At 33.2% G+C, this 16,481-nt stretch overlaps 1 protein-coding gene and 1 non-coding gene across 6 annotated transcripts in view; both read right to left on the bottom strand.

The window, feature by feature from the left end:
- The window catches only part of CNTN1 (contactin 1), a 358,325-nt gene that overhangs the window by 107,254 nt on the left and 234,590 nt on the right, over nucleotides 1–16,481 (bottom strand). For all 5 annotated transcript variants that reach the window (XM_036867150.1, XM_036867147.1, XM_036867145.1 and 2 more), the window contains 3 exons: nucleotides 13,489–13,639; nucleotides 7,773–7,900; nucleotides 7,288–7,463 (listed from right to left, as the gene is read on the bottom strand). In XM_036867150.1, coding sequence (XP_036723045.1) covers nucleotides 7,288–7,463; nucleotides 7,773–7,900; nucleotides 13,489–13,639 — 455 coding nt within the window. The remainder of the gene's footprint in view (nucleotides 1–7,287; nucleotides 7,464–7,772; nucleotides 7,901–13,488; nucleotides 13,640–16,481) is intronic.
- LOC118902922 lies at nucleotides 4,600–4,730 on the bottom strand. Its single transcript, XR_005021636.1, has one exon. It is a non-coding gene; the product is annotated as a small nucleolar RNA SNORA18 (small nucleolar RNA).

The following is a 16,481-nucleotide window of genomic DNA, read 5'->3' as shown; positions in this document are numbered from 1 at the left end:
TAGATAATGTTCTGTTTTAAAAACTAGCTTTTAAAAAAATTAGTTAGGTTTTTGGGAATATGAGAGCTAATGACAAAATAGTATATTTCTAGTGTTACATAGTAAATAAAACATCAAAACTGACAATGTAAAATTATAAAATAAAATTCCTAAGACACCAAAAGTTTATATGTTTATTTCCCCTTCTTTTTATTTTATATACATACTGTATTTTGCAAGCATAAAGAGCCAGAATAATTATTCCAGTGATGATTAAGTATGCAAGGAGTTCTATGTAAAACAAATGGGACTTTAATTTTGAATGAATTTTTGGAAATTTCTCCAAACCGGTACATTTCTGAAAAAAAAAGACTTGCTGCTATATGTGCTTAATTCCAATTATTTAACATTATCTTTGACAAATGCTTCCTAAAGGCTAGACTCTGGGAGTCTCTGCTAGAGAATAACTTTAGCTGGCATGATCTCTGCCCTGGAAGTGTGATGATCTAGAAGAAGCCAATCCAAGTATAGATACCTCTAGTGAGCATAGGTGCCTACCTCCCTCCATGTTTACTGGTGGAAAATAGCAAAATAAAATAGAATAGTTAGGTGTAAGTAAAGTTTTATTAGGGTAATGAAAGGGAGGTAGAGAAAGTTCAGACAGAATGAGGGATGATAAAATTCTCTCTTTTCCAATTAATTACTCTTAGTAGAGAAACAACTTGGGCACAGGTAGCCTGCCTTTGTGAGTTTTGTGTGGCCCGCAGAACTATGTCAGGGGACATTTCACATATTTCTTTCTTTCTCCCAAAATTTAAGAGTCTTGAATTTGCAAAATACATGCAATCTATCCTCTACTACTGATACTATTTTGAAAAATGCTTTATCTATCCTCTTATAATTTCTTTTTTTGTCTTCAGCACTCTCATTTGCTCAAAATAATATAACTTCTCTTTGTTTCCAACATACTATGCTTAAAACTTTTCATTCCCTTTATTCTTAAGTCTTTTCTTTTTAAATCTCCCTTGAGAACAGCATTTCTCAATCTTGACCCTATGGATAATTTGGACCAGTTAATTCTCTGTTGTGGAGGATTGTCCTTGGCATTATGGGATATTTAGCAGCACCCGTGCTAGACAGGTGCCCATAATACACCACTTGCCTGCAGTTGTGATAACCAAAAATGTCTCCAAATGTGACCAAATTTCCCTAGGGAGAAAAATTGTTCCTGGTTTGGAACAACCATTTTAGGGCTTACATCATCTCACTGTGCCTGCTTGGTTTTCTGTTGTTTCTTCAGCTCTAATTTGATTCTTGTCTTAGTCTGGATTATGGCCTAACACTCCTTTTCTGCTGTAACCTGTTGCCCCATAACTCTGGACAATCTTTACCTTCTTGTTCAATAATGACAGAGAGCCAAAATTGAAAAAAAAAAAAAAAAGACTTCTGTTTATTACTGCTTCTCTTTCTCTCTTTTTGCATGCACAGAAGCAAAACATCTATTCAAATTCATAACATCTTCTAGTATGAGATAATGTTTCAGATTTAAACACACTTTTGTGACATGTTCAGTAGAATTAATATTTTCTTTCAGCCTTAGGGTAAGAAGTCTGTCTACTTTTGTTTTGAATGCTGTCTATACAGTTAGAACAAACGCATGTCCACACACCTGCAAACACACACACATAACCTATCTCTCTAAAGGAGATCACTAAGAACTGCCTAGAATTTTATAGTTAGACAATCTGAAACTCTGTAGACTTGACTTAAAATGTAATGCAAAGGTTGCTAATCGTGTAGGGAGAATAAAGTAATTTGGATAACTTTGAACATAAAAAGTTCATTAAACAAGACGATAGAATAAGTTAGGAGTTGAACTGCTGTTCAACTGCTGTCTTATCGTGTTTCAAATAATGGGAGGGAGGTTATTTAAATAGATATAGACATGAGTACCAGTCAGTGGATTAGAAACAAGTGGTGAAGACCACAGTGTCTACAATCAAACCACCTTGGTTTCAAATCCTCTCTCTGCCACCAGCAAGTTGTATGACTTTAGACAAGTTACTTAACGTTTCAAATCTTGTTTCCCCACCTCAGAAATTGAGACAAATCACAGTAATATGTGCTCCATAGAGGACCGCTATGAAGATCACCTGAGAAATACATGAAAAACATTTAATCCAATGCTGGCTAAACAGCAAGCACTCAGTAAAATGTTGACTATTATTACCTCTCCATTGCCCTCAGCAAAGAAATACCTAGAATCTTTTGTCTCAAACTAGGTATCCAGTAGAGCAAACAGTGCAAAATATAAATCATGAAAAATGAGATCTATAACCAGAAAAAAACTATCTGGCAAAAGCTTCTGGAATTTTCGATGTAGAATGTTTGCTCTATTATAAAAAGTATTAGTAATAACCACTTACAATCTGCCAGATCTTGTGCCAAGCACTTTATAGGCATTCTCTCATTGAATTCTCACAAAAATATTATGAAGTAACCAGTATTGCAAACCCAATGAAGTAACCTGAATGAAATAAGTGAATTACTAATAAAATTTTACAGAGGGGGAAATCTGAAACTTAGAGAGGCTTAATCACTGACTCTAGATTAAGCTTAATGGAGCCTAGAGCTCTGATTGTGGCAAAGTCTCTGAACAATTCATATGATATTTATGAATTCAAAGCAGGTATGTAAAATCTTCTAACTGAACTATAATTTTAACATTTATTTGTAATCAGAAAGAAAGCTATTATAGCAGCAATACCAGAATTAGAAAGTTTAAGAAACTCAACGTGGTTAACTAAAATAATGGCTCTGACAGGGAGAACTGTCAAATAGTTGAAGGAAAATGACTCAAAGTGGGTGTCAAAAGTTAGGTAGCTCCTGAAAAAAAATTTCTGCAGATCAGGTACCACCATGAGAGAGGCATAAAATGATATATTACAAATACATATTTTTTGGTAGATAGTCTTACATCCTTTATAGAACAAAAGGGATTATAAATTAAATTGGTAAGTAAAATGACTCTGCTTTTGTATTTACTCTAAATGAGTAAGTAGCTATTGAACTGGAAAATCAAAATAGAAATCATTTTATATTTGGACTTGAAAAAATAGGTATTTGCCATATAAATTTGACAGAATAAAAGAATGACAGATAAACTACTTATAAGCTTATTGTATCAAAGCTCCAAAGTTCTGAAATTTGTAATTCATATATATATGTATATATACATATATATACTTAACATCAACACATAAATTCAAGTTCAAATGAAACATTTACTGACCCTAATTACATAACGATATAACACTCAGTGAACATTTATTGAATAGTGAAAGAATAAATAACATGACAGGTAAATTAGATATTTAACTTCTTAATATTTTTCTATAATCGGTATTGTTTACTTACAACTTAAAAATTAATAGCTACATTTTAAAACTAATTAATTCAAAAGAGTTTTACATAAAACAGGATCATAAATGTAATAGAAATGTTATTTATATATTTAAATTTTATAGGTCACTATAAATTCTTAAAAGAAATGCACATCTTCAAAAATATATAGTTACTTTTTTCCTGATAATTATATTAATATAATTGGAAAAAGTATAAAGAAAAAAATTTAAATCACACGTCTTAGATATAATTAATTTGATATAGATATATTAGATATATATTAGATATATTATAATTTTATATATATATAATAGATATATTATAATTTGTTTAATTTCATAAAGCTTCAAGTTCCAAGTAGGTCAGGCTGTGAAATTTGAAACCTTATGCACGGTTGCCACATGGTGGTCAAGATCAAGAATAGCAAGCTAAACTCACAACATGCTTGATTATTGAATATAACGTATTATTGAAGCCAAACTTGAAAATAAAAACTTAGGTTCTTAAAATTAAAAGTTTAAATTTTTATGTCTATATTCTTCATGAATTAGAGTTTCTGATATTAATTTTTAGCAATTAAAATTATTAAAACATGATGGTGATAATGACATCAGTTTTGTTAACTGTGATAGCTACCAAGTCATTTATATTTAAATTTTAAACTCATAGGGTAGCTCTGATTTATTTTGGATCAGAGCCTGTGCTTGCCTTTTTTTCCTACAAAAAGTGTAAAGGTTTTTTTTATTATGTGTAACACAGGCAAAATTATTTAAGTCAATAAATTTTTAAGGAATTTCACATGTTCTGATTCCTTCCACTGCCAATCACCTTGATATCTCCAATGTCTGATCCATAATTTTCAAGATAACGCTTTCAAAAAGAATTTTGTCTCAATCCACAGTAGTCATGTCATCGGTCCACAATTCTTTTAGTTGGGTTTCTTTGATCTCAAATGGAATATGGACACACTTCAAAATTCCCCACCTGTAATCTTTGGGACCCAATTTCCTCAAGCAATTTACTTTAGGACCATGTTTAGGGTCAAAGGAGATGGATCTGCCTGGTACTGAATTTTAGACACCTTCTAAACATGCATTAAGTTCAAACCATATTGACTCTTAAGCTATCACACCTTAGAACAGTACAGATAATTGGGATATGCCAATACCCAACATAAAAAGTTTGACTGTTAGGTTTTTCATAGTTTATTAGCAGCTCTGTCTTGAAGTTCTTTCCCACAGATCTAACACATAGTTCTCTCAGTAAAGGAAACCACACAGTTACTCTGTGAGGCATTTCCAACAATATAGGTCTGCAGAAAAAGTCCCATTGGGATAGACCTCAACAGTGCCTGTGTTTGTCTTATTCACTGTTTTATACACCCTAGTGCCTATCACTGACGTATTTGCTAGTGCAATTTGAATAACAGACAAATGCAGGCAGCAGCGTTCCTTCCTTCGAATTTGCTTTCCGATGTACCTGCCATCCTTGTTATGTTTTCATTCACTGAGCTTTAGGTTGGAAGAGCCCTTCCTTCTGAGTGTTCTATTAGTGACCCCAGAAGCAATTACTAGCCATTAGGACTGTCTTCCAAAAGGTGGATCAGACACATATGGTGTTTTACTCAAATTTGTGTGGTACATTTAGCAGTGAAGTGTGACTGTGAAGTTTGCTTTAAAAGAGAAGGAGGATGCAAGGGAAAGCATCATAGATCTTTCTTAGGTTCAAAAGGCAGAATTAAGTTTAATAATTTAAAATACATTTCTTATCTGGGTTTTTTAATTATTTACAGAGTTAAATTGACTTGTCCATCTACAAAGTGCTAAAAATGTGTCTCTGATACTTTTACTCACTGAAGTTGCCTACTTAACCAGTGAGTATGTTTTATGCCGCTGATTGTTATTATGCTCCTTATTTGGTGGAATGAAGCTGAAACTGAGCCCCTGAAGCTAGAGCACGGGCTCACAGTCAGGGTCTGCTCTGGCTTCCCTGAGGGGCAGCAACCTGAACCCCTGTGGCTAACATCCACAAAAGGAAGGAGTATTAGTGATGACCAAAGTCTCTTACATTGTTATGACCTAATTTAATATTTATTTCTTAATTAGTCTTTCAGTGGTTTACTTTTCTCTTTTTTCAAGCCATGAGTCTCTTTTATCTTATTTCTCTTTTTTTGTGTGTTTTTCTCTCTTTTTTGTCTTTTTCTCTCTCATTCTTTTTCCCTCTCCTCCTCCTCCCCCTGCACCTCTCACTTTCTTTCTCTTCTTTCCATCCCTCTCTCTCTCCCTTCCTTCCTTCATTTCTTTTTTTGAAATGTTTATTTATGTCAATCAACATAAAGTAACTTATTTTAAAGAACATAAAGAGGCTCCACATATGAAGTTTCAGCTTCATTTAGGGTCTATTTTCAGAGACTCTACTGCAGCTATAAGTAACTACTTGTATAAACTATGCTTGTTGCATTTTAGAAAATATTCAATATATAACACCAAGCAAATTCAAAAGTCTACTTTTTTAAAATAAAATCTCTGTTTAGCTCACTTTTTTTCTTCAAATGAGTAAAAACTGAGTGGTATTTGCTTTTCTTGCAAAACAAAACACAATTTGAAGAAATTATTAAGGACAATGGTGCCAAATTTATTAACGTTGGGCATTCTTATAATTAAGCACATCAAAATAGACATATAACAAAAAAATATCACATGGCATAATGTTAAAATCATTCTCTACAAATTCTCAGTTGTTTATTTTTAAAATATAAATTTGTTTCAGAAACTGAAAGACAGTAGATTCACTGTAGATGTACAGTTTTAGCTAAATCTGTTAGATTAAAAAGAAAGAAACTGGAAATACAGTTAACATATAGAAGGCACAAACATTGATACTGTATTGATAGTTGTTCTATGAATCTATCTAATAAAAATTTAAGAATAAATGTTTCCATCCAGTTAAAAACCATCTTAACCTGACTGAAAACTTGTTTTGGCTTTTTAAAGTGGAAAGTTCTAGAAGAATTTTTTTAAAAGAGTTAGACAATTTGAAAACATAATATTATAATAGATACATATCAAACTTCAGAGTTCATAGGACTTGAAAATCTTAAATATTCTACTGAGTTAATTCAAACTTTTATTAATAATTGACTTCTAAAATTAGAATTAAAGTTTTCTTAACTAAGCATATGTTCTAAATAGGTCTTTAGGTTCCTGAATGATTGCCTTTCTAAAGAACAGACTGGCAGGAGCAGTGATCAATTTACCCTTTAAATGCACTGTAATTTAGGCAGCCCTATCAGCACAACAAGTGTGTTCCTATGCAAGTTGTTATACTTGCATTACTTCCCAGTCTTTTTCCTCTATTTTCATTTCTATACAACGATACCACTATGCTTAATTATAGGACTTGTATCATGTAAGCTTTCTTATTCTTAAAATACAGCCATTTAAGCCTTTTAAAAATTGCATGGACTAGTTCTCCAAACACTCCCACATATATAACTTGTCTATTTCTTACCCTCAAAGAATAAAATAAATGCCATAAAGTCATCACTATAACAAAGGATAAGTTCTGTGCTCTTATTTCGTTTAAAATGAATGTGAAGGCACTCAGAACCTATACTACAGATATAATGAGGCAGAGTAGACATTAATATAAAAATTGTATTATAATAAAGAGGAAATGGACCTAAAGCACAACGAATATTTATTGATTAATATCGCTACCAAAATCCTCAGGGCTAGCCATTTTTAGAAAGGTTCAGGAATACTACAATTAATATAAGGAGACCCATGAAAAAATTTTGCCTGTTTTCCAGTCTCATGTACATGATTATGGTAATAGCAGTTGCAATGCAGACACATGGGGGGGGCGTTGGGATGTTAATAAGATGAAAAATAAAACACATACCATAAAATTCCGCTGGTAATGAATGTTCTCTTTGTTAAAGTCGATCACATAGCCATTGAAGGACCAAACAAATGTGAGATCTAGTGCAGGATCGAAGGAAGCAGCACACTGCATGGTTGCATTTTCTCCAACAGTGATATCGGCATTAATTGGAGCCAATATAATTCGTGTGGGATCTATACATTTTTAAATAAAGGAGTAAACCACAATTCAAAAAAATACGAGACACCATATTATCTGGTACATTAAAAAATAAAAATCAATATAGTTGAAATCTCTGTGCAAAAGAATAAGATGCTTACAAATTCAAATTCCAAGAATAGTTTCATCAAACAAGAGATTTGCCCAGAAGGCTTTTGAAATGGAAACATCAAAATGTGGATTGTCTTATAAGCTTAGTGCTGAATCACGTCTTATAGTACATTAGAAATTAAGCACTGTCAAACTTAAAAAAAAAAAGTAAAGTTAATCTAATGGTTTCTTACCTGTGATAACAAGAGTCCCAGTGCTATTAGCCTTCCCTTTATTATTTTCTACAAAGCATGTATAGACACCTCCATCATTCCTTGTAATGTTATTGATTTCCAAGCTGCCATCTTCCCAAATGACTATTCTATTGAAATGAAAGAAATACATATTTCACAAAATTAATTTAATGAAATACATTACTATTCTATGTCTTAGATTAAAAACACTAACATCTTAGCATCATTAAAGTTTTACATAAATTGCTTGACAGAGACTTTTTTCAAGATGAAACATTCTAGCCTTTGTTTAGAATATTCTTTCTCAGCATCAAGTTTTTTTGGAAAACCACCTTCATCTTTTTCTTGGACTTATCACAGTAATCTCGAACTGCCCTCCTGCTGCCAACCTTGCCTCTACACAGTTTCTTTTCCCACATGTCAGACAGACATGAAGACATACATCGCATAAGTAATACAATGTCACTCTTTGGTTCAGTGACGTCACTCTACAGCTCAGAAGCCTCCAGTGAGTTTTCCATCTCATGCATAGTAAAAGCCACAGCCCTTGGTTTGCCCTTTTAGGCCCTGGTCATTTTCACAATCTGTTTCTCACAACCTTCAGGGTTTTGCACAGTGGCACCTTCAGTAAAGCTTTGTCTGATAAATTCTAGTTAGTATGGCATGCACACACCCACCCATGGCACTGCTGCTGTCCTGGCATTCCCCATGCTATCCCTCTTTCCAGATTTTTCTTCCTAACACATATTTCATCAGACATACTTCAGCTTTACTTATTAATCTATCCTGGCATTAGATGGTAACATCCTGATGTCAGGAATTTGTATCTGCTTTGTTTGTGGCCCCATCTCAAGGTAACATATTCATTAATGTATACAATCATTAGGAAAAAACCAAAAAACAAAAAACTATGTTCCAGGAACTCCTTAAGGAGTGAGACACGAAACAATGAGTAGGCACTCGATCAACCTGTTTTTGAACGTATGAAATACATGGAGTTTAACTGAAGCAGTGGCTCTCTACATGCCACCATAAGATGACTTTTAAACCACTGTGAGACAGACTTAGACCAGTCATAGGCCTGAAAGAAATGAGCCCAGATCTTCCAGGAACGTGACCCCAGGACTTCAGACTTAGTAGTTAGAACAGACTGTCATTTCCACAGCCACAGAGGAATACAAACATTTTAATTTTAGGAACTTTCAAAGAATGATACTGTAAAACCTACCTTAGTAAAAGCTTCTGTAACAGATTACTTTTAGGAAATTCTTCTATGAACAGAAACTAAATCTTTCATACTAATAGAACTTAAATGTATTCCCTCTTCCTTCTGCCTGTCTGCCTCTTCCTTGGAGTCAAGAGACCCAAAACTCATTATTTGTAACCTTATTACACCTAACTCTTACATATAATTTATATTACATAAATATTACATATATTATGATATATTACACATAATTTATATATTTATTATATAACTTTACTATATAATGCATTGCACTTAGATTCAATATTGGATTGCCTGTCATTGGATTTTACTTTATTTTTAAATTTTTGATGTTCTTTTCCATTATGGTTTATTACAGGATATTGACTATCCCGTGCTTTACAGTAGGACCTTGTTGTGTATCCATCCTATATATAATACTTTGCATCTGCTGATCCCAAACTCCCAATCCATCCCCCCCACATCTCCCTCCCCCCTGGCAACCACAAGTCTGTTCTCTATGTCTGTGAATGTGTTTCTGTTCTGTAAATAAGTTCATTTGTGTCATATTTTAGATTTCACATACAAGTGACATTATATAGTATCTTTCTCTTTTTCACTTACTTCATTTAGTATGATAATCTCTAGGCCCATCCATATTACTGCAAATGGCATTATTTCATTCTTCTGTATGGCTAATATTCCATTGTATATATATACTACATCTTTATCCATTTATCTGTCGATGGACATTTAGGTTGCTTCCATGTCTTGGCTATTGTAAATAATGCTGTATGAACAATGGGGTGCATGTATCTTTTCAAATTATAGTTTTGTCTGGATATATGCTCAGGAGTGGGATTGCTGCATCATATGGAAACTCTATTTTTAGTTTTTTGAGGAACCTCCACACTGTTTTCCAGAGTGGCTGCACCAATTTACCTTCCCATCAACAGTGTAGGAGGGTTGCCTTTTTTCCACACCCTCTCCAGCATTTACTATTTGTAGAGTTTTTAATAATGGCCATTCTGATCAGTGTAAGTGGTACCTCATTGTAGTTTTGATTTGCATTTCTCTAATAATTAGCGATGTTGAGCATCTTTTCATGTGCCTATTGGCCATCTGTATGTCTTCTTTGGAGAAATGTCTATTTAGATCTGATTTTTACTTTCCTTAAATATATAATTTCCAAAACCTTAATTTATCTCTGAAGCTTTGTACAAACAGATACCAACAATTCTCCATATATTCCATTTTAAGAGCAGAGCTTGATAAAGGAAAATTACTACATACATATCTTACTAATAAAAATCTCCATATAAGAAAACACCAAAAATTTCACCAATAATATATTCCATAATTTCCTTGCTCGTCTTTAACTCTCCAGTTCCAACTTAAGTTCATTTCAGAATACTTTTTACTTATTGAAGAAATAATGTAGTATCATAATATAAATATAAACATAAAAGTAATTATTTGATATTGTGGAAGCTATGCCAATGTCCCTCTATGTTCTCCAGCTGTGAGGAGTGTAATTGATCCACAGCTCCAGCTGCTGCACTCAGAAATCCATCACTGTGTTTGAGCCAAGACAACACTTTCCACAGGTTGCTCTCAGCCAATGACTGAATCCAGGAGGAATCTTAAGGCTGCATATTCCAGGTAGACATCAGGCTCCTTTGATGGGCATTTTTAGCTGGAACGCTCTCCAGTGGTCTTACCACACTCTCTTAGATCTGCACTGCAGTCTATTTCTACCCAGCCTTTCTTCCTTCCTTCCATTTCTCCTTCACTTAGAATCAGACCTGAAACTCAGATGGCTGTCCCAGCCTTCACCAAGAGTCTTCTCTGTTTTCCTTCTTAGGCATTGCCATTAATAAATCTCTTGCATGGTTAATCCCGCATTGGCATCTGCGTCTCATAGAACTCATATTAACACAGTACTAACATTAACGTGTCTCATTTTTTCTCGCTAAGCTCTAGTGTAAGTCCTTAGCCAATATTCCACCCCCTCCCATTTAATTATTTTGTAAGTAAAGCAATGAAAATTATCATCAAGTTGCAATAGAAACAATAGCAACAATTAATCTTTCTAAAACCTACATTATATTCTTAGTTTTCTCACATATATTAGCTCTCAATTGATCATTGTCATCTTTAAAGTTTATACTTTCTTGTGTTGTTCAGCTCACCTACACTTTCAGGTACTTTGTCCATGATATTAAAATTAATTTCAGTAAGAGTATTTAGGGAACTTGATGTTTTTGAATAATGATCCATATTCTAAAGTCAATGTAGTTAAATTATCAGAATCTTATCCTCATTTTCAGATTATATCATATAGATAAACAGTCAAACAAGCCAGGAACCATCTGGTCTTTAATAAAGTAGTCACTTATTGTTGCCAAAATTATTCCAGTATAACCTCCATCTTATCTGTTAATGTTTAAAGCACACCAACTCTGGGGTAGAAAAGAATCTTGGAGAGATTCTTATATAAATGGCTCAGATAAAGACCATTTTAGAGTTGATAGCAGTCCATTGGATATAAATGAACAGCTACAAAGAAATTCTGTTGGAGAATGCATATCATTTTAACCTTAAATAAAATCATACAATTGAGAACTTAATTACAACTTATCAAGATTTATGTTTCCGCTCTCCTGATTGCAAGTACTGCATATGCTATTTTACAAACCATTTACCAGGCACAGAGATAACTTAGTAATGTGGAACAGTTTTTAGGTAATTATATTAATCAGAATGAGATTATAGTTATGCTCAAAGACAGTTATTCCGTTACTCCTTGAATATTATTTTCAACAGAAATATTTCTCTAAAAGTAATTATTAGTTTAACTTTTCTTAATACATACTATTTTATAACATTCAAACTTATTTTTACATGAAATACCAAATCTATAATAAAGAGATACTTAAATAATCTGAGATACTAATGGGTTAACATAGTGAGCAAAAATTAGATTTATAGACTCTTTCATCAAAAGGTCATACAGTTTGATTCAAATACTTTAAAAATATTAAGACAGGACTAAAATAATAAGATTTTAGGAGCTAGACTTTTCTTTTTTTGAACACATGTTGGTATTGAGGAAAAACAAATCCATGAAGCATGGTTCTGAGAAATTTGTGGTTGCAGAGGCCCATGGCATGAGTCCTCATCAGAATCAGAGCAAGATTCTTTTCATTAAGGAGAGAGAGCTAATAGTGCAGCCAACAGGGAATGCTATGCTCGAGGCTGTTGCAGTAGTGAATACCTAAAATTGGAACTACCTTCTGATCATGGTCTGCATCACTCATTATCTGACTGCTAAAGCTTCAACCCCGTATTGCACAGATTGACTTTTCCTTTAACACTGATTCTTCTAGTATCATTTTGTTAAAGTGTTAATAAATCTTAGTCAGACATATTACCTGTAGAATTTAATGTATTCAGGGAAGCAGCTGCTGTCCTTGCACATCCCTCCCCCACCACAGCTTTGTCTCATGCACAACCATACTTGTGATTATCCTAATAAGAGAACTGTGTTGCCATGTGTTCATTCCATATCATCATGGCACAAGTTCAAGTTCTGGCTTGGAGATTACTGATATATTTTCAGAAGGTCACTTTAAACCTTTCCAGGCTTTAGATCATCAAAACAGAGATAACACCCACCTTATATTCTTTATTGGATTACTGTAAAGATTTATCTTTTATACTTTTGCTAGAATATTTTTTTAAAGGCAAAAACTACTTTTTTCCTCCCTTATTTAAGCCTTTAGACAGATTTCTATTACTCTTAGATGAAGCCACAGAAAATGTTGTTACTGATGACCTGGCTTACTATGTGTCATCCCTTAAAACTGTTCTCCATTTTACTCTAAAGACAGCCATGTTGGTTTTAGTTCTTACATTCCTTATACATCCTCTGCTCTCTGCCTTAGGGCCTTTGCACATGCTGTGCTCCCTGCTTGAAATATTTGCTGCTCCCCAACCTTCACATCCCAATTCTCCTCTTTCCCAACATTCCTTCTCCCCATAGATAGTTAGGAAGATTAGAAGTTCCTGTTCACTTCAGAAGAGGGAAGAGGTGATTTGTACTTTAAAATCATCTTTTATTTCCCTACTGAAATATTTAATAGGCTAATTGCATAAAATTAAATCAAATATGAATGGCTATAGAAGCCCTTATTAGGGGAAAAATTAGAAAGACCCTATTTTATTTCCCATTGTTAATTAGTTTTGTGGCCTTGGGTAATTTGTCACAAACCTCTGAGCCTCAATTTTAAAAATTCCTTATAAACTCTAGAAGTCTAAAAATTGAATTCTGTTTATAATAGATACTGACAGTGATGGGTATTTCTGTTTACCTTAGAACTGTGATATCTTCTGGGGAGAAAAGTTAGAACAAAAAATATTTATATTATGAATATGAAAACAAGTTCTCTACAAAGTAAACTTTCCCAAGTACTGAGTTGCAATTGGATTTCTAGTTTCTGGACTGACCTGCTGCTATTGACAAGCCGCTCTGTACCTTTACTCCATAAAAATTTTGGTTTGGGTGCAGCTTTAGGTTTGCATTCAATTATAACTCTTCCTCCTTTAGCAGCCAGGATCTTTTTCTTCATAGGATTCATTTCAAAAGTTGGAGCCAAAGCTAAAAGAAAGTAAACTATTATTTGTCTCTTTTGCTAAAATAGAAACAAAAGTTTCTTCTATACTATAGCATCTTTTATTCCCTTTTGATTAATAATCAATAGAAAAGATTAATCTCACCAAATGTTATCAGCAATGACCAACAGACATGCCATGCCTAATAATAATAACTGTTTTCTTTTATTTAAAACTTTATTGAGGTATATTTTACTTGTCAAAAACTTACCCATTTTAAATGTACAATTCTTGGTGATAACTGAATTAATTATTACACATTTAAGTTGTAATCAAATGCTGTATGCATATTTACCTTGAAGGTAATACCTAATTCAATTGTCTTGACTCAGTTGCTCAAGGGAAGTTAAGTGAAAGGATAGAGGAGTTGAGCAATTATTAATATTGACACATATTCATAATCAGTAATCGTAGCCACACTTTGAATGAACTGTACCCAGCTTACGGATGAAAGAACTGATATCTATTAAGATTATATAATTTGCCAAAGGTGCCACAGGCAGTAAGATATCAGATGGGATTTACATTTGAATCTAGATCCGTCTGATTTGCAAGCATGCTCTTTTCAGTAAACAATATGACTCTTCCTTCATTATACAAACATTTATTGAGCACCAACTGCGTGCAGACACTATGAGAGGCCTTAATAAACAGAGAGACCCCTGCCTTCAGGACCAACCTACAAACAGTTATGGGAATGATGTTTTCAATTAATTGAGAAGTACATTATGCACCTGTAGCTCATCCTTACCTCAAAGTACAGATCAATTATTATGAAAACAGGCTATAGAGTCTCATAAAATGTTACTCTCTTGATGATATGCTCTAATCTTTAGTGTCCCCACATCTAGCTCATTTCTCAATCTCTTTGTCATTTGGCAGACTCCAGGGGGATTCCATCTTTTTATTTCCGCACATCCCAATCATCTATAAAACTGTCCTTTCTGGGGGCTTTTCTAGGCCTAAATATATCTTTATCCAGGTCTTTACCCTTCATCGTCTAGTCCCATGATTCTCAAATTTTATTTGTGCATCATAATCATCTGAGGATCTTGGTAAAATGCTATTTAATAGATCTGGGGTGGACCTGAGATTCAGCACTTCCAACAAGCTCTGAGGAACACACTTTTTATAAAAATGATTTAGGTTATCCCATTGTTCTTTTAGTCTGAGTTTTTATAATTGGAAATAAATAAGTAAACAACCAACCTGTGTTGTACACCTAACACAGCATGTGGTATTTTGTATAGGCTCAATAAATATTGTGGGTGACATATTGCTTATAAAATATGAGAGAAATTTTAATCAGATTATATTTAGAAAGTCTAAATTTATCTAGAAAATAAGACATTTTTCTGAATCTGTTCAGTCTTAATAAAATCGTTGATTTGGTGCAGTCATTTAAATGACCCATGCTTATCTAATATTTGAATTTCTAGTGACAGAATCTAGAGCATGTTCATGTATACATATATATACATATATATGTGTGTATATATATATATTTTTTCTTTTGTTCTTTATTGAGCCTATTACAGACTAGTATCTGGTCCAGAGTAAGCACTCAATAATCATTTGGTGGATGAATATATGAATTAACTAAATAACTCAGGAAAGAAGAGAGAGAAACACTGTTCCTAAAGGTAATAAACAAAACTAGACTGAAACAAATATAAAGATGCTCAGGAATTAATCTCAGTCTCAAAATGATCAATTTGCTTAATTACTACCTTAATAGATTAATGATTGCAAGATTTAGGTTTGAAGACAGAGAGATCTTTCAGTCTGCGCTGTTAAATTTTCATTTTCTCTTGTAATATATAACAATTAACAAGAAATTTTAACAGAAAACAAAAGCGTTTACATTTGGAAGGAATTGAAATTCACCTCATATCTTCTCTAAGAGTCAAAATGATTTTATTGCACTTCATACCAAAGCGATAGGGTATGAAGCTTAAGCCTAAACGTTTCCTTGATACCCAAAGAAAGTAGATTAAATATATTAGCAAGGAATTTTGACTTTAGGGGGAAGAAATGGAATATGATACTCAGCATTATAAGAAGAGGCAGGAAAAGTTAAAATCAAGAAGGCCTCAACTCTTTTTAAAGATAGCTTTCTTTAATACTTTCTTGTAACTATCTCACTGTCTTTCATGTTCTTTTAGTGTCACTCAATTTGTAGTGATACCAATGTTCTAAAAAATTTCCCTTTGGTGTCTCAAGAATAAAAGAGGCTGTGCTGAGTCATTGTTTTATCTTTTCAGTAATCATTTCTAGCAGAGAAATCCTGCCCACCTGGATTCATTACTTACAATATGACTAAACTTGGTGACAGACACTTCAAATAGTATGAAAAGGACATGATAGTATGAAAAGGACATGATACTTTTAATTAAAGTAGTTGTAATGAAAATAAGAAGAAAGTAAAAAATCTCAGAGAGATTTATGGGATAAAAATGAGAAATTTAATAGATGTAAAGTGGGGAAAGTATGTAGTTGATTGTGTCATTCTTTAGAACAGTAAATATTTCAGGAAGAGACAATGTGAATGAGTGAGAAATAATGAATTCGGTTTCAGACATGCTGAGTTTGGGATATCTGTGAAGTTACCAAGATGACCATTTCTACCAAGAAGCTTTTATAGTGAGCTTGAAGCTGAGGATAAAATTCTGGGCTAGAGGTATAAATTAAGGGGTCCTTTATAGTTAATGGGCAAAGAAGAAGATATCATCCACGTTTCTTAAAAAATTTAATAATAATAATAATTGAGGAATAATATTATAAAATACGTGAAAGAATGCGTAAGAAAATGGAATGCAAGCAGAGGA

Source organism: Balaenoptera musculus, chromosome 10, assembly GCF_009873245.2.
Source record: "Balaenoptera musculus isolate JJ_BM4_2016_0621 chromosome 10, mBalMus1.pri.v3, whole genome shotgun sequence".
Lineage (NCBI taxonomy): Eukaryota > Metazoa > Chordata > Mammalia > Artiodactyla > Balaenopteridae > Balaenoptera > Balaenoptera musculus.
Note: the sequence above shows the minus strand (reverse complement) of the source record. Positions and strands in the feature narration are given on the sequence as shown.